Source organism: Pelodiscus sinensis, chromosome 4, assembly GCF_052426305.1.
Source record: "Pelodiscus sinensis isolate ZL-2025 chromosome 4, ASM5242630v1, whole genome shotgun sequence".
NCBI lineage: Eukaryota > Metazoa > Chordata > Testudines > Trionychidae > Pelodiscus > Pelodiscus sinensis.
Window position 1 is genome coordinate 81,655,577 of NC_143055.1, and position 19,895 is coordinate 81,675,471.

At 41.5% G+C, this 19,895-nt stretch overlaps 1 protein-coding gene across 4 annotated transcripts in view; it reads left to right on the forward strand.

Annotated features, from left to right (window-relative positions):
• Positions 1–19,895, forward strand: part of SH3D19 (SH3 domain containing 19) — a 115,071-nt gene that overhangs the window by 16,838 nt on the left and 78,338 nt on the right. For all 4 annotated transcript variants that reach the window (XM_075930037.2, XM_075930030.2, XM_075930028.2 and 1 more), the window contains exon 2: positions 10,743–10,782. In XM_075930037.2, coding sequence (XP_075786152.1) covers positions 10,743–10,782 — 40 coding nt within the window. The remainder of the gene's footprint in view (positions 1–10,742; positions 10,783–19,895) is intronic.

Below are 19,895 nucleotides of genomic sequence, written 5' to 3' on the forward strand. Positions count from 1 at the left end.
CAATACTTGTTAGGAAATCCTTTAAGAACCATCTCTTGTTAAAACATTGGAAATATTCTCGCCTCCGAGAATATTTCCAAACCACCAATGAACACCAATCTGACCTACCAGATCCCCCCTATCAACACAAAAGGAAGAATAATTCTATATGGACTCCTCATGACGGTCGGAATTACAATCTGGATTTCTATATACAAAGCTTCCGCAACAACGCACAGACTGACATTATTCGCAAACAACAACAAGCGACACACAATCTCAGCCACGCTGAACAACATGCCGTCCAGAGTCTCAAAAACAACCTGGACATTATAATCAAACCAGCTGACAAAGGTGGTGCTGTGGTCATTATGAATAAGGCCGACTATAACCAAGAGGCAACCAGACAACTCTCCAACACCACATTTTACAAACCTCTCTCCTCTGATCCTACCTCGGAATACCAAAAGAAATTACTCTGTCTCCTTAAAAGCCTCCCTACAGCTACTCGGGAACAAATCCACACAGAAACACCTTCTGACCCCCAACCAGGATTTTTCTATCTGCTTCCCAAGATCCATAAACCTGGACACCCCGGACACCCCATCATCTCTGGTATTGGCACACTCACTACTGGTCTATCCAGCTATGTAGACTCTCTCCTCAAACCCTACACAACCAACACCCCCAGCTATCTCCGAGACACTACTGACTTCCTAAGGAAACTACAAAACATCGATAACCTCCCCAATAACACCATCCTTGCCACCATGGATGTAGAAGCACTATACACCAACATCCCACATGAAGACGGATTACAAGCTATTAGAAACACTATCCCAGAGGACACCACTGCCAACCTGGTAGCAGACCTATGTAATTTCGTTCTCACCCACAATTATTTCCAGTTTGAGAACAACTTATACCTCCAGATCAGCGGCACAGCCATGGGTACACGCATGGCCCCACAGTATGCTAATATCTTTATGGCTGACCTAGAACAACATTTCCTCAACTCCCGTCCCCTTTTACCCCTTCTCTACTTACGCTACATCGATGACATCTTTATGATCTGGATGCATGGCCAAGAAACACTGGAGACATTCCACAGAGATTTCAACAACCTACACCCCACCATTAACCTCAGCCTGGACCATTCCACACGGGAGATCCATTTCCTGGACACCACAGTACAAATCAACAATGGAAAATTAGACACCACCCTCTACAGAAAACCCACTGACTCATACAGTTACCTACATGCTTCCAGCTCCCATCCAGCACACACCATACGATCCATCATCTATAGCCAAGCCCTTCGATACAACTGCATCTGCTCTAATCCCACAGACAGAGACCAGAAACTTCAGGATCTCTACCAAGCATTTATAAACCTCAACTACCCACCTGGAGAAATAAAAAAGCAAATTGAAAGAGCCAAACTAATACCTAGAAACCATCTACTACAAGACAGACCCAAGAAAACCAACAATAGAACACCACTTGTCATCACCTACAGCTCCCAACTTATACCTGTCCAACACGTTATCAATAGATTACAGCCTATACTGGAACAGGACACTAAACTCCAAGAAGCTCTGGGAGACAGACCCATAGTCTCCTATAGACAACCACCTAACCTCAAGATGATTCTTAACAACAACCACAGGACATACCACACTAATACCAACCCTGGTACTTTCCCTTGCAACAAACCCCGCTGCCAGCTTTGTCCACATATTCACTCTGCTGACACCATTATTGGGCCTAACCAAGTGAGTTACAAGATCAAGAATACATATTCCTGCGCCTCCAGAAATATAATCTATGCTATCATGTGCCGAAAGTGTCCGTCTGCTATGTACATTGGACAAATGTCTCAGACCCTTCGCCAAAGAATCAGTGCCCACAAAACAGACATTAGACAGGATCACAAAGAAAAAACAGTTGCTTGTCATTTCAACCAGAAAGGACACAGTCTCAATGACCTGCTAACCTGCATCCTACTTCAGAAGACATTCAAATCTGCACTTGAAAGGGAATCCTCTGAACTGGCATTCATGCTAAAATTCGACACTCTCTGCACTGGACTTAACAAAGACCCCAGCTATCTTACACATTACAAAGATAGCTTCCCCAATTATCACCTCTAATACTATTAACTCACAGACATTTCCCCTTCCCCACCTCTAATATCATTAACTCACTGGCATTCACCTTCCTCCTCCCCCCACCCCCACATCCCCCTTCTGTTCTGTAATGTGATTTGTCCTTCTCATGTGTGTTCTTTTTTTTAAATTGTATCCTTTGGTATATATGGTTGTGACTATTTTCTTCCATTATTTGATCTGAGGAAGTGGGTCTGGCCCACGAAAGCTCATCATCTAATAAACCATCTTGTTAGTCTTTAAAGTGCTACATAGTCCTGTATTTTGTTTCAATTAATTTATTTTAGTGTTCTTTGTGGGCACTTTCACAGCCTATGCAGCCTCTTTTCAGCAGTAACATGGCAAGAGGCCTCATATGGTTCTGGCTTCATAAGCATGCCTCGCTCCTTTCCTCTCTTTCATATTTACTTGCAGTGCCTTTTGTTCCAGATGGGCTAATGAATTAAGGAGTGGCTTGGGTCCCTCCAGCAGCCCATTCCTGTCTTATAATTGGAGCCATTCCTGTAGTCAGGTGTGCTCTGGGGTAACTAATTGGCTCAGATTGTCCAGTACTCCGTTATAGCTTCCATATTTGTGACCCACCACAATAATATCACTGGACATCATAACCCAAGTGAAAAAAGGAATGTTCCCAAAGTGAGTAAACAATTACAAAAGCAGGCAATCTTTTTACCTGTTCAGATTCTGCTGAAGGATTGTAAAATTCCAGGAGCAAATTGACAAAAGCATAAAGTGACACTAGTCCGTCAATGTTTACAGACACTAAACATTGGAACCTCCTAAGCACAAAACAGTCTTTAAATTTCATAACTTGGAAGTAACACATTTCCTTCTCTTCAGCAGGAAATGCAGTGTTACAAAAAAGATGAAAAGAATGCATCTGCACAGGAATGTATTATGCCTTTTGAGGAGTTTGCGAGTGCTTTCTGATCACTAAAGATCTTCCTGTTATCATGACAAGTATATATTTTATAGCTGGTCAAGAGCTTAGCAATGAACTTCCTTTAAAAATGTAGGTGAACTTCTACTTGTGGTGTAAAGGGAAAGAGGAAATAATGAAAGTTTGAGCCGGTTTCACACCCATCATGTTACTCTAGTTTAACTCTCTGTCCATAAATAACAATCAGCCAAAAAAAAACCTAGTTCTGTCTCTGCTATAGTACTGCATCACTTCAAAGGATGAATATAGGCAAGCAACACGGGAATGCAGGGGCAAGATTAGAAAGGCAAAGGCACAAAATGAGATCAAACTAGCTACAGGCATAAAGGGAAACAAGAAGACCTTTTATAAATACATTAAAAGCAAGAGGAAGACCAAGGACAGGGTAGGCCCACTGCTTAGCGAGGAGGGAGAAGCAGTAACAGGGAACTTGGAAATGGCGGAGATGCTCAATGACTTCTTTGTTTCGGTCTTCACCGAGAAGTCTGGAGGTGTGCCTAACGTAGTGAATACAAGCAGAGAGAGGGTAAGTTTAGAAGATAGGATACACAAAGAACAAGTTAAAAATCACTTAGGAAAGTTAGATGTCAGCAAGTCACCAGGTCCTGATGAAATGCATCCCAGGATACTCAAGGAGCTGATAGAGGAGGTATCTGAGCCTTTAGCTATGATCTTTGAAAAATCATGGCAGACAGGGGAGATTCCAGAAGACTGGAAAAGGGCAAATATTGTGCCCATCTATAAAAAGGGGAATAAGAACAACCCAGGAAATTATAGACCGGTCAGTTTAACGTCTGTCCCAGGGAAGATAATGGAGCAGGTAATTAAGGAAATCGTATGCAAACACTTGGAAAGTAATAAAGTGATAGGGAATAGCCAGCATGGGTTTGTGAAGAACAAGTCATGTCAAACTAATCTGATAGCTTTCTTTGATAAGATAACGAGCCTTGTGGATAAGGGAGAAGCGGTGGATGTCATATACCTAGACTTTAGTAAGGCATTTGATACGGTCTCGCATGATATTCTTATTGATAAACTAGGCAAATATAACTTAGATAGGGCCACGATAAGGTGGGTGCATAATTGGCTGGATAACCGTAGTCAGAGAGTTGTTGTTAACGGTTCTAAATCCTGCTGGAAAGGGATAACAAGTGGAGTTCCTCAAGGGTCTGTTTTGGGACCCGTACTGTTCAATATCTTCATCAATGATGTAGATATTGGGATAGAGAGTACTCTTATTAAGTTTGCAGATGATACCAAACTGGGTGGGGTTGCAACTTCTTTGGAGGATAGGGACATAATTCAAAATGACCTTAGCAAGTTAGAGAAATGGTCAGAGGTAAACAGGATGAGGTTTAATAAAGAGAAATGCAAAGTGCTCCACTTAGGAAGGAACAATCAGTTCCATACATACAAGATGGGAAGCGACTGTCTAGGAAGGAGCATGGCGGAAAGGGATCTAGGGGTCATAGTGGATCGCAAGTTGAATATGAGTCAACAGTGTGATGCTGTTGCAAAAAAAGCAAATATGATTCTAGGTTGTATCAACAGGTGTGTTGTAAGCAAAACTCGTGAAGTCATTCTGCCGCTCTACTCTGCACTAGTTAGGCCTCAGCTGGAGTACTGTGTCCAGTTCTGGGCGCCACATTTCAAGAAAGATGTGGAGAAATTGGAAAGGGTACAGAGAAGAGCGACAAGAATGATTAAAGGTCTAGAGAACATGACCTATGAAGCCAGGCTTCATGAACTGGGCTTGTTTAGTTTGGAAAAAAGAAGATTAAGGGGTACATGATAGCAGTTTTCAAATATCTAAAAGGGTGTCACAAGGAGGAAGGCGAAAATTTGTTCCTCTTGGTTTCTGAGGACAGGACAAGGAGTAATGGGCTTAAAGTGCAGCAGGGGAGGTTTAGATTGGACATTAGGAAAAAATTCCTAACTGTCAGGGTGGTCAAATATTGGAATAAATTGCCAAGGGAGGTGGTGGAATCTCCCTCTCTGGAGATATTTAAGAACAGGTTAGATAGACATCTGTCAGGGATGGTGTAGATGGAGCTTGATCCTGCCTTGAGGGCGGGGGGCTGGACTCGATGACCTCTCGAGGTCCCTTCCAGTCCTATTATTCTATGATTCTAAGGTTAAGTACTGCAGCCAGTGTTCCCTCTAATCTTTTCCATACATACACGGAATAATTTTTATGTGCACCGAGGCATGTAATGTGCACCACCAATAGAAACTAAAAACCTAGCTGTGGGAGCTCTATTAATCAGCTGGGCAGCATTCAAATCTCTCCTGAGTAGCTGCACAAGCACACAGCTTACAGGGAACACTGATTGCAGTTTAGAGTTTTGAGTACAATTTTGTTCCCAAAGCTTTTTTTATTGTGTCCAAATTGCTGAAGTATACCAATAAAATGTTTCCATCCACAGAACTCATTCTGGGGCATCTATTGTGTAATTCTCAGCACAGTTCTTACAGCAGGTGTACAGGTAGGGAAGGCACCCACCTGGCAACATATTGTGTATATTATGGGGGAGTTGGTACTAACACTCTTTGCATCAGAAAATATACTTGTAAAATATACTTGTAACATGTCAGTGCTTGTAGCTGACTTAAGGAATTTGACAATTAGAAAGTACCGTGGCAAGAGAAGTGCCTATAAAATTCTGTTGAGGTTTGGCTTAGATGTAAATGTTTGAAAATCGCTATTTCCTGCCTGTTCAATTGGCTGATAATACAAGGTACATTTTAATAAAAGGCTGGGCCAGCTATGACCATTACAGCAGTGCTGCAAACCCTGGAGACCAAGCAGCCTTTCTAGGAAGGGTTGAGAAGGATGCCCTGGCTCTTTCACACAAATAACCCCTTTTCGCTCAGCACTTTAGACAACCCTGTTGAACCCTAACTTGCTCTATGGGCACCACATGGAAAAGGAGCTCTTTCTACCCCTTTTAGGGGAAAAAGAAAGAAACAGCCCTGCTTTTCTGACCACACACACACACCCTAGATGCAGCATATGGCCCCAGCAGACTATTTCTCCATTTGGATAGTAGTCTTTTCCTACTGTCAGCAAATGTACTTAGCTCTATTCACCTAACTATACTGAAAGTTCAGAACTTAAATGCTAGTGGTGATACATGATGGAGTGGTTGCCATAGCAGAATCTGTTTTTACTGTTTTTCTGTTTTAAAACACTAAAGAATTACATGTTATTGAAGTTGCCAAGTCAAGAATTTTGAAAGTTAGAAATCCCAGATTTCTAAAAAACTAAAAATGCTGTACACAATATTTTAAAATTCTGCATATTTATCTGTCAAAATAACACAATATAATCGTATCGGTTTAAATTATTGTGTTACTGTATTAAAACTACAATAAAGTACATGAAGAATAGGAGTGATAGCATTGGAGGAAATCCTTAAGCCCCCTTCCTTAAAAGTAAAGTAGCAAGCTTTGACCATTTATTTCTAGTTATTAGTCAACAAATATACACTGCCATATATTTAGCGTTACATCATAGGCAATGGAAGAGCAAGTGAAGGCTGAGGAATCAAACTCATAATTTCTATTGATTACTGACCATCTCCAGAAAGGCCAGCTGCAAACAGTTCATGGAGCACATTTTGGGTATGTCTATGCTGCAATGCTATTTCGAGATACTGGAGTATCCTGAAATAGCTATCCCTCACCTTCACAGAAAGCCCGTTATTTTGGGCTTGTCATTCCAATGTCCCTTTAAACCTCATTCTACAAGAAGTAAGGGACATTTCGGAATAGCACTTTATTTCAAAATTTGGCGCTGTGTAGACAGTGCCAAATGACGAAATAAGCTATTTCAAAATAGCATCGAAATAAGATTAGCAATTTGCATAGCTCAAATTGTGTATCTTATTTTGGATTATGGTGCTGTGTAGATGAACCCTTTGATAGGACTTTTTTTTAGTTCTACAATTTAGACCAGTTTTAATCACTGAAGGACCATAAACATTTATCAGGCCATACTGTCCTTCACACCACTCTGGCAAAGGAGCTATAAAACTTTTACTCCCATTTTATACTCCTGAGGGGAATTCACAAAGGCAATGGGAACAATTCACTAAGCTGGCAGACTGTTACATTCTGCTCTGCCTGCGGGGACAGAGTCTGCCCCATGCATATCCCTTCAGAAACACCCCAAAGTCCTGCACCTTCATATTTAGCATGCCACAATAGCGCACGAGAGGGACAGGGTTTCTCTCTCACTCATGACTCTGCCTCCCTCCCCTCCCCAGCAATGGTTTACAATTCTACAGACTGCTCTGGGTTGCCAGGGAAGGACACAAGACTGCTCTTGCAGCTTCCCTTTGTTTCCCCATTAGAAGTCATTTTTCTGTAGGGTAGCAAAGAAATCTGCAGGAGGCATGATTTCTGCACGTGTGCATTGATGCTAAATTCTCCAAGGGGCAGTGAATATTCCCTGAAGTCCTCATGGATCAGACAACGAAAGGCACCAGCAAATCTCCTAAGCACCCCCACAGATTTCCCAAGAACTTTGAACCAAAACACACAGTTTTAGGTAAAATAGAAAATGGATATATTAACTGCAAACAGATTTTGAATTCTGATTTGTGATAGGTACAAAGGTTAAATATTATTGCCAAAGAATATAAAAGTGCATAGTTTAAATCTTAAACCTTGTTACACTAGGCAGCATTTGTTCAAGAAATTTTTAACATCCCACTGCATGTTGCAGGTAGGTTACAGTTCTTAAATATACAGGCTTCCCCCATAAGCCCGGGACCAGTCTCCTCACTTAAAATCATTGTCTTCCCAGCCTTGTTGTTGCTTAAAGCTTAGGCGGGGGAGGAGAAAGGTAAAGTTAGGATACCACTGACCCCTATCTTCAGTCCCTGTGCCTGAAAAACACTAGCTCAGACATGTTCTGTGGGGCTTTACTGAGTCTTGGAGTAGAAGAATCCCCCATTGTGTTATGCTTGTGCCCTATTAAAATCACTTGTTTGCAATTCCCATGCTCACTAATGGTCATTTGGCATCCTCTTGGGGTGGACCACCACTCTTGTTGTCAATGGGGAACCAGCCGTAGGAACTCTCAAACTTGCAACATATTTCAACAACAATCATTTAGCAAAATCTCTCAACTTCATACACACTAACAATATATGCATCTGGGAGAACAATGAGTTACAGCAAATAATGACTTTTCATATATCTTACATGACATGTTTTCTATAAAATATATTATAATTTTAGGGCCCCAATCCTGAATGCAGCCTGATGTGAGCCAGTAATTTCAGCTCCAAGCAGCAGCACATTAGGCTTTATTTTGTCCAGAATTTTTTAGAATTGGCATTTTAGTCTGTACCCACAAGTAAGATAGCGAGAGATCTAAATAGCATTAGTTGGGCTTGTGGTTATTTGTAAAAATAAAATTGTGCCTGGAATTGCAAAATTAAAGATAAAAAATTGGAAGGTAGGGTAAAGCTGCTTTTCAAATCAAACCCTTTCTGACCAAGTCTTTTATGGCAAATGATATTATTTACTTCTTAATGAGCCTAGTCCCAATAATGTGCAGTGCTTTTTATTATTATTATTATTTATATGCTATTTTAGAAGTAATACTTTCCCCTGTGTGGGTTTCTTTTTTAATACAACTCAGCCTATGGTGGTGGATAATCTTTATTTTAAGCAGTAAATAAAACATGTTTAAAAAAACTATCATTTCCTGTTTCAACAAAGAATGAAAGGGAGAAGGGAATTGCACTAACTTCCTGAATGACAGCATTCCAGTTGTGGGGATTGGCTCTGGAAGATCTGCCAATCAGAAGTGGGCTCTGGAGAGAAGCTCTGCTGCTGTTGTTTACATGTTCTTTGACTCTCTTCGCTGTTGCTGGCACATTCACTTTCATGTTGTACCAACTTGGGATGTCCTGTCAGTATATTGGTGTTACATGGCTGCATAAATGGCAGGGAAACTGGGATCCCAGCAACAAATGGCAAGTAGTAGATTAAGTGGAAACTTCTGTCTGTTCCTGAGTAGCTACAGGTAAGGCAGTTACCTGGAAATTTTAAGGATGGAATGAGCAAACCTTTCTTTGTGTGTATGAGCAACTACTTTTGTGGCTGTTTTGAGACAGTACATTTGAATTCTGCTTAGCTAACTGAGCAGGGTGTGGTGTGATGAAATGGAGAAAAGTACAGCAGAGATCTAAGAGATTATGTGCTGCATGGCTGTGAGAATCATCTGAGCACCTGTAAACTGAACAGGAGTTGGATGTGGAAATAGATGTCATGTTATCAGCTCTGCTGATAAATAGCAGCAAGATGGAATTAAATACAAAATTGGAGAGGGAAACACTTTCCCAGTGTGCCTTTGTTACACAGGATTGTTGACACAAATATATTCTGTTTGTCTGTGTTCTATCTGAGAACAAATTGTTGCTCAAATGCAAGATTTTAATTCTCAAAATACATTCCACAAGTGTCACATGATCAGGAGGATCTTCATTGTATCTGTATTTCCTAGGGTTAAATGGGCTTTTTAGTAATCCAAGTATTTATTGACACAAAAAGGAGCTTTGATCCTAAAGGGTGCATGTAGCAAGTAAGAGACAAAATAACTGATCCGTGGGGATATAATCAGTAAGATCGTGCTTCTAATTGTAAATTGGATCCCTTATGATAAATAAATGGAGAAAGCTCTCACTTTGGAATATGTGTATCTCAGTCTATAATTCTCATTTACTTTTCTTTCAAGGAGTTGACAATGTGGCCTTTGAAACTCAAATATATTTGTTACACTAACTACCTATAATAAGTGAGCTTATTAACTTTTTACTAGATAAAATACTTGTCATGCTTGAATGATACATTCCAACTTTTACTTTAGGGAGGGTATCTCTATTTGTTTTTAATGTAGGATATTCATTTTTTTGTATCTAAGAATATTTGAAAAGTCAAATAAGTAAAAATTCATATTTTAAAAATGCACGTGGTCCTATATAAGGAACAAATATATATTTGCACATTTTACTACGATTTAGCTAAGTTCCTGATTGAGCAGCAAATTTCAATAGTGTATTAGGTGAAATTTCATTAGTCATCAGTAAACTCCCTCCTCTAATACTCTTGTGAATAAACAAAGCCATCACTGATGACATGAAAGAACTCCATAACTAAATCAGCAAAGAAGGCAAAGAGTTAATGATAGTGCAGCACTGAATTCAGTGTATTTGCAGATGTTGAAGCAACAGACTGCTGATTTTTTCCCCCTCCATCCTGTCAGGGAACTCTGCCAGCTATGAATCATGGAATGATTTTTTTGCACTGAGTAATCTGTGGTTCCCTCCCCCCTTGCTTTTCTTCCTTAAAGTCCTTTTCATTTTAGCAAAGCGTTTACTAAACAACAAAGAAAAGCATGCAAAAGGCTATGTTTTGAGGAGGGAAACCTAGCAAACATTAAATTTCCAGTTATTTCTCTGTGGCAAACCAATTAAATTTAGACAAACACTCCTGAAAAAGAAAGAGTCCATCTTCTGTTTTTGAATAGTCCCTTTATAAAGTCTAATTGCATAATGTAACAGTTGTTTCAGATTTTTGTACAAGTGTTGCTAAAGAACATTAACATTTTTGTGCTGATAATATGTTTCCTATCTTCACAGATCGCTCTGAAAGAAATAAACCAGACTACCGTTCCTCTGGGTAAGAACTCTATTCCTGTATTTATTTCTCAAATTGCCACCCGCTTTTTTCCCCCCCTTTGATCGTGTAGATTAGGGAAATTAGCCAACCTACTCATTTGGTAATAGTAAAACAGCATGAAAATTCACTTTGGATTAAAACTGCTATTTTATTGTCCTAATGAGCTAAAATCTTAATCGATTTAACAGGTTTTGTCCATTGACTTTTGTACTTCAAACACAAAATTTCTGAAGACTTGTTTGTGAAATACATACTGGATTGGTTTGATAAAACTATGACTTAAAAAACAACAGGCCAACATCTAATCTTGATTTTTTAAATTGCCATTGTTGGCAAATCCTTCACAAATTCTTGGTTAATTATTCCACAGGTTAATTACCCTAACAGTTAAATTCAGGCTGGAATTTTCTCTTTGTTAATTGAAATAGATTGAGTTCCTTATGTCTGTCATTATAAGGCATGTTTTCTAATCCTTTAATCATTCTTGTGGCTCTTCTCTGAATGGTCTACAACAATGGTCTCCAATCTTATTAAGCACAAGATCACTTTTTGAATGTAAGTGCAATCCAGGATCTACCTCAAACCCAAATATCCTTGCCCCATCTCCTTCCCCACTGAGGACCCAACTTACTTACTCCATCTTCCCTCCCTCCCCCATCCTCACTTGTGCCAGGATGTGGCAGGGAGTTGGGGTACGGGGCTGAGGGTGGGGGCTGGCTCTGGTCTTCAACCAAGGTGTTCAGAGTGCGAGAGGGGCTCTGGGTTGAACCTGGGATAGGGGGTTGGGCAGGGGCAGATGAGAGTGCCGTGGGGCCCAGGGCAGCAAAATTTCGCGGGGCCCACCCTTTGACACACAGCGCATGTGCCGTGGCACCACGGCGCATGTGCGGGGCCTCGGGAGGCGTGGGGCCCGGGGCAGCCACCCCACTCGCCCTGCCCTAAATCCACCACTGAGGTTGGGGCTGGGACAAGGCTTCAGGATGCAGGCTCCACTGGGCACCGCTAAACTCAGTTGGCTCCCGGGTGATAGCACAGTGAGGTTAAGGCAGGCTCACTTCCATCCTGGCCATGTGCCAGTTAGGGTTGCCAGGTGTCCGCTTTTGAACTGGACAGTTCAGTATTTGAGCTTTCTGTTCGGAAAACAAATTGAGAAAATATGAATGTCCGGTATTTTCTAAATAAGATGTAATGTAGGTTGTGACGTAATATCAAGTGTATCCGGTATTTTTGTTGAAACCATCTGGCAACCCTAGCGCCATTCCCAAAAGCATCCAGCATGTCCAGCAGTGGCTTTTCCCAGGGGGCATCCGGGAATTGGGTGGGTGGCTTCATGTGCTGCCCTCTCCATAGGCACTGCCCCCCACACCTCCCATTGGCCATGATTCCTTGTTCCCAGCCAATGGAAGCAGCAGAGGTGGTGCATACCGGCAAGGGTAGCATGTGGAGACTCCCTGCCCTGCTTCCTCCAGAGATCTCAGGGACATGACAACCATTTGTGCAAGCAGTGCAGGCCCAAGGCAGTGGGGAGTCTCCCTTTGCCCCATTGTGCTGCTGGACTGTTAGCATACGATCTCCCTGTTTGGCTACAGGAGTCTCCAGGAGATGGCCAAAGTTTTTGGCCAGTGTACTGCACATGGATGGAAAAAAATGAGAGGCAATGAACTTAGTTATATGCACCAATATCAAGGTAATGGGCAGATGTGCATCACCAGCAGAAACCAAAAACCTAGATATAATATATATTTTAAAAAAATTAGCATAGGGATAATTGCTCCAGCCACGATAGGTTAGGCATTTTAGAACTCACTCCTCAAAGAATTAAATGTAAGAAAAATAAAAAAATATGAAATGCACAGACCAGTCAAAATATATAACACATTTTGAAAGAAGTAACAACAGTACAAGAGTGTGTTGGGTTGGGAGGTGAGTGTAAAAGACAGTGTTTGTGTGACAGTGACAGAGATTTGCATTGTCCCTTTAAGTATGCTGAGCACATTCAGACATAGGAGCAGCTGCTAGCAGGCTCCCTTCATTCCAAGCCCTGTCATGCCTCTCCTACCCTGCAAAGCAAACCGATGGTTCCTGGGAGGAGATGGGGGGGAGGAGAGGGACAGAGCAGCTCCAAAGCAGGGGAAAAAGGGGTAACAGAAGGGTAGCTGAAGTGCTGGCACTTTATAGCCACCTGGCCAAAGCAGTCAGGATCACCCATCAGAGGCTCTAGGATCTGCCAGTAGATCCCAATAAAATTGTAGAACCAGTGGTCCACAATTTATCAACCTTGTCTTTTATATCAACAACTCATCAAACATCTCCCATGGATTTGGAATTCCTATTAGTGTTAGGTGGGGTTACGGTTTTGTTATGGAGGTCATGACCACAGAAATTGTTGTTTTTGAATTGGGTCCTTCTGTGCAGGAGCAGATGGGCCAAACTGGAATGGTATTATGAGCCTGTGCCCTAGGTCACAACGCCAATCAAATTTGGCCTTTCTGAGCCTTTGTTTCCATCTTTGAAAGGATGGACATGCTGAATCTGAGCTGTGCGGCAGCCTTATACAGTAGGATGCAATGTCCAGAGTGGGGAGCTAGGCCCAGCCCTGAAGATCTGCCATGGGGGAGTGAATCCCGAGTTGGCTCCCTCTACAATTGCACTGCATAGGCATCACCTTTCAGCACCTTCCATTTCAGGATCTGTCTTTCCATTATTTTTTTTCACTTGCATCTCTGCTGAGAAATTTATTAAGAAGTTCTATGCCCTACTCGTAGTCTGAGTGTTAGGCCACAGACTTTTTTATGATTAGATTCTGATAAAACCCTTTAAAGTCTGATGCCTCTGAAGTTTATCTGAATCTTCTGTGGTCACCATTTTCTTCTTTTCCCCTGTCCATTTTCCATTGCTATCTTTTCCTCAGCTCTATTTTTTAATTTCTTCCTATCACCTTATCTCCCTCTCCTGAACTCTCTGTGGCTACCAGAGAGTAAATGGAAGAGTTGAGAATAATGACACTTGAAAGAAAGATAAACACTTCCAAGGTTGTCAGCTACAACTACTGTCTTGTGTTTCTTTCCTTCAGTTCTATTCAAGACCCTGTCCCATCTGGTTTCTGTTCCCCCGTGCTCCAGTAACACAGTTCTTCCTTCAGTCTCTGGTGACCTCTGAGAAATGTTGGGCAAGTTGTCCAATTGATTGCTAAGGCCAGGATTTACTCCTGGGGTATGTCTAGACTACATGCCTCTGCCGACAGAGGCATGTAAAATAGGCTACCTGACATAGTCAATGAAGCGGGGATTTAAATATCCCAGGCTTCATTAAAATAAAAATGGCCGGCTCAGCTGATCGTTGGCATAGCGCGCGAGTCAAGACATGGATCGGTCAACAGGGGAAGCCTTTGTTGACCGCTCCCTAATGCCTCGTGAAATGAGGCTTCCCCGTCAACTGATGCGCGTCTTGACTTGCGTGCTGTGCCGACAATCAGCTGAGCCGGCACAGCGCGGCGGCCATTTTTATTTTAATGAAGCCTGGGATATTTAAATCCCCTCTTCATTGACTATGTCGGGTAGCCTATTTTACATGCGTCTGTCAGCAGAGGCATGTAATTTTATTGAAAACAATTTTCATTTGTTTGCCACAATAAGTGTCCTGTGTAATGCCAGCTTAGCTGGAGAGTGAGGACGATGATGTTACTACTCAGCGCTGTGCGCGCAGTCAGTCAGTGGTGCGATAGCCTGTTATATATTCACCGCAGCTGGTCGGTGAAACCTGAGTGAAAGTTAAGCCATAACTTCGAAGAATGAATGTTTTGTATAGGATTGTTTGTTTTAAATTCTGGTTTTATCTTTCTATGTAACAGTTTTCCAGTTGCAACAGCAGCATTGTATTTCTCAGTTTGGGAAATGTGGCTTTTATGTAAGTTCCGCTTTTGTTTTGTGTTCTGTGTTGTATGATATTGATCTTGTAAAACAGTGTACAATACATTTATAATTTTCTGGGAGTTTTATATTTTAGGGAGTATTCCCTCAGTGCCGCTCTGAAGCATATTATCCACAAGAGAGACTTTTCATTATGAATACACAGGTCCTTACACCAATAGCTAGGCAGGTAGAAAACAACTCAAACCATAGGCCTGACAACACTCAGAAATTCTTCTCCTTCTGAAGCAAGTTGGGGATAGGGTTGCCACATGGTTTAACAAAAAATACTGAACACCTCTCTTCCCCCCCCCCCCAAAAAAAAGCCCACCAGGAAAAAATTCTGTTGGGGGGGAAGGGGAGGAGACCAAAGTTGTTGGGGGGGAGGGAGGGAAGGTGCTGTGCCTTTAAATGATCCCGTGCTCCTCACTCCCCTGCCAGACACGGCAGAAGAAAATTGTTCCCGCCGGGCTTCCGTCTGCAGGAAACAGGAAATACTGGACATTTCACATGTATTTTCTGTTGGTGGTTTTTTGTTTTGGTTTGGTTTTTTTACTGGACTGCAGACCTGAATAACAGACAGTCCAGGTGAAAACGGACACCTGGCAACCCTAGTTGCGGATAGTGGGCATAACCTGCTTTCATAGATACCTCAAAACTATCTCCGTCCAACCTTTAGTTCTACAAACTCCCAGTTGGGCTAAGAATGAACACCCACTGATGACTACTCATGGAAAATAACAAAACAAAAACCTCACTCCTCAGAAGACTGGCAAAGATCATTTTTAAATTTTTGTTTCCAAAATCATGTAATTGTTTTTGTTTTTTTTTAATTAATAATTTTGGGTCGACTGACTCATGTTTTTTGAACTTTTTGGGTTGGCAATAACAAATCACTAAAATAACATGCATTTTAAAAATTGGAGCAAAATAATATTTAAATATGATAGAATGGGGAAAAGAGAATTCACACTGCATATCTATGAAAAGCACAAATATATGTTTAGAAAATACTTTATATTAAAAAGTTACTCGGAGTTTGGATTAATTAATTAGAAAAAATTGCCAAAGTAATTTATATTCACTCAAGGACTTGTTCATTTTCCTGTAATACACCGGATTTCAAATCCAAACATTCTTTTAATAAAATTGAAGTCCAGAAATAGACTTCTAACAGTATACAGAAATTGATGAGATAAATCTTGTATGCATAATGTCTACCACAATCGGGATTATAATTATGGTAATAGATTTTGTACACTGACTCTAACATTCACCTCCTCTTTGAATGGAGTAAGGTGTGAAGTGAGAAATCAAAGGTATTTTCTAGTGACTGCTCCTTTATAACATTACATTTTAGTGCAATTTTTATAATTATGAGTACAATGAACAAATACAATTGTGATTCTGAAGTTCTCAAGACCATGACAGCTACAGGAACAAGAAAATCTCCATAGAGACTTCCACAGTGTGAATAAAACTTAGCCTTTTATTCAGTAGATCCTCAAGTACTTTACAAAGGAGGTAAATATTGTCTCCATTTTACAATGAAGAAACTCCGTCCAAGGGGAAGTGACTTGTTCAGGGTTGCACAACTGCTCAGCTGTAGAGCTGAGAAAAGAATCCTGGTCTCCTGACTCCTACTCTAGCGCTTAATTGACTGGACTGCAATAATTTAAATTATATGCTTTGAAATCTGGTCTCAGTCATGCTTGTGAAAACAGAGTAAGTTAATATGGATTTTAACCACTGTGAGACTAGAATCTAGTCAAACATCTCCCTTTTTTCCCGTAAGTTTATTTTTCTGTTTATGGTAATTAACACATACAGCTCCTCTCCTCTATAGAAGAAGCAAATGTTCACTGATCATAGAAAATGGTAGTACATAGATGTCGTAGATTCTCCATTACTTCTGTTTCTAAATCAAGATTTGATGTCTTTCTAAAATACATACTATAGCTCAAAAAGAAGTTAAGGCTAAATGCACAAATTACTGGGTGAGGTTATATGATCTGTGCTGTAAAGGAGATTAGATTAAATTATCATACCAGGCATGCTGACAGGGCAGGGATTAAGGGGGCAATTACTCTGGAGTCTAGCAATTCAAAAAGGCCTGGGGCTCCTGGCCACCAGCAAAGCCTTTTAAATTGCCACTGGAGCTCTAGGCGACATGCTCCAGTTGGCACTAAAGGCTGGTGGAAGTGGTGAGTACGGTGCGGTCCTGATGGCACTGTGAGTTGGTTGCCTCCAGACTTGTCCCGTCCACCTGAGGCCCTTCTCCTTCTATGAGCACGATGCTGATCCTTCCTCCCCGCCACCTCTCCCAAACACACACCTTGCCCAGGGCTGGCAATTCTGTCGGCCTCCTTGATCGTAACTAAAGCTACAGTTTTGTCATGCAAACTTTTAGTCAATTTAGTGGCAAAGGTGTAGGGGAAAGCCCCAACGCCATGGAACGATCATGGCCTGGGAGGGGCTGGAGATTAAAGAGTTCACTCACCCTTCAGTGGTGGCTGCTTCATCTTGGATTGACCCTATCTCCCTGCTACAGACATTGGGTACTACTGCTATATAGATGGATGATGTGCAGCCCTTTCCTAACAATCAACTTAGGTCCTATGTACTTAGGTAGAAGAGTAGGGAGGAGCTGTTTGATGCAACCTGCCTCATTTAGCACAGCAACATTAGTTTTCCTGCAGTAGTTCCTACCTCCTGCAGTAGTTCCTACCTCTGTATGTCTACACTACAGAGTTTTTCTGGGATACCAGAGTATCCCAGAAAAATGTCTGCTGCATCCAGGGAACATGTCAGCTCTTCCAATTTTTTTCAGAAGAGCAGACATGCTTTTTTGGCATCCCTATAAACCTCGTTTTACGAGGAAGAAGGGGTGTTCCAAAAAAGGTGTTTTTTTTCCTGACTTTTGGCCCAGTGTAGATGGGCCAAAGGTCAGAAAAGCCTCTTCTGAAAAACGTGGAAAAAGCTACACAAATTTGCGGTTTGCGGTTTGCAATTTGCGTAGCTTTTTCCAGAAGAACAGAGAAGTGTAGACATAGCCTCGGAGGGGGAAGTAGCTTACACATTTAGTGAGGAAACTAATGGCTGCATGGTTCATGAGCCAGCTGGGCATCCATTCCTTAGCAGTCTTGGAGATTTCTAGCCTATATGATTCTGGACAGTGATTTTTGTCACCTGGCTGGGGAGAGCCGTTAGAATGGTTGCTGGGGAAAGAGCAATGGCTTTTGCTTGGATTATTATTTTTTCTCTCTTATCTATCATGCAGGCGTTGCCTGGAGCCAGCCTAGGGGAAGGCCTGGTCCAGAGCGGCCCCGGGGGGCGGGCCAGCCTGGAGTCAGAGATTGCAGGGGGGATAAACACGTGGTAGGGGTATCAGATAGAAGATGAGACACACAGTAAGACACATTGGGAACAGAGGAGGAGAGCCATGGAGTTAGAAGAGGAGATGAGAAATCATGATGGAGAAGAGGGAGAGTTATGAGGGAATCACTAGGGAAACCACTGGGGATTACTTTTTTCCTCCCTCAGTGGATGACTTCTGAAGATGTTACTGAGGAGATTTAAATACACTGGAGTAAATTTTCTATCTTCTAAAGTCTCAGAGGGCTAGCCGTGTTAGTCTGTAACTTTTAAAAAATGAGTAGGCATGTAGCACTTAGGCTACATGTACACAGCAGGGCAATTGCATAGCTGAAGTCGAAATAGCTTAATTTGGCTTTTGGCGCTGTCTATACAACAGGAAGTCGAAGGAAGAACACTATTCCTTTGAATTCCCTTACTTCTCATGAAATGAGGGTTACCGTGAGTCAAAGTCAGAATAAGAAGTCTTCCAACTTGAAATTATTTCAAAATAATAGCCGAGCAGAGTGCAAAGAAAAAGGGGTTACCCTTTCAATTTATAACAGAAAGAAGGGGGAAGGAAGTACCTGTCAGTTGTAGTGCGGTGCTAATATGACTAATTGAGTGGGCTGGAAGTGTCCCATACTTATCTTTTGGCATCAAAAGATAAGTATATGGGCACTTCCAGCCTACTCAGTCGCATTAGCACCAGCACTACAATTGACAGGTACTTCCTCCCCCCTCTTCTTTTTCTATTATAAACTGAGAGGGTCCCCCCCTTTTTTCTATCTTCTGACAGTCACCTTTCTGAAAAGAAAATCAAATCAAATCTAGTAGAATGTGCACAGAATTGTCCTGGCAGCTCTCCAGGCTCTGCTTATTAGAATTGTCTGGCAAAAATTTTCATGATGGCAGCTGTAATGGTAGGCAGATCTGTTTCATGGAAGATGCAGTGACATTTCCAGTCTACTAATGACAGCCTCTCCCCCACACTTTTAAAGTCAGATTTAAATTCAGACATCACTTTTAAAAACAACCGGAAGGGTTTTTAGTCTCCACAACAGTAACTTTGAGGCTCATGGAAGCTGATGTAGAGAAATGTAATGAATTGATTATAAACTGTGTATAATAATGGGCCAAATTAATCATGCATGGGTGTAACTTCCAGCTGTCTATTTTTTCTCTTTGTTTTATGAAAACATTTTGGCAATGGACAGAAAGTGAATTTCACCCAGTGGATAGGGAGGAGGGACAGAGGCACATCATTTCCAAAGAATTTATTTTTAGTTTTCTTAGGAAACAATAAATACCTCTAGAAAGTGCAGGAGGCCATTTTCGCCAGTGAAGCGCAAGGAAGCCCAAGGACCTGCTGATGGTTTTAGAACTATGATGGCAGATATAGCTAGTTCTACATTGCTGTCATAAAGCAGGATAGCTGAGGCGATTCTTTGTTTGAAAGACTCTCCTGCCTTCATTACGGACAATGTCAAACTCCATATCTGAGCAGGCATCTGATTTGTATTTTTATGATTTGAAAACTTCTGTTTCACTTGGCTAAGGTTAGTCTTTGTATTTATACTTCTTGTTTGGAATCTTGAGTAAAGAGTTCGATTTGCTCTTACTCTTAGCACATTAGATTGGCTTCCCATGCCTCTGGTTTTGTTTTGCACAAGAAGAGCTATATTTTACTTTTCTCTTGCTTATTCAGTGTGGTGTTCTATCACTGTATGGTGTCCTTTCTTGTGTTCACTGCATACACTTTGGTGAGATTAGCTTGTCGTCTTAACTAGCAACTGGTTCTGACAGGCTGAGGCTGGAGCCATTGGTATATGTAACACCTCTACGATAGCT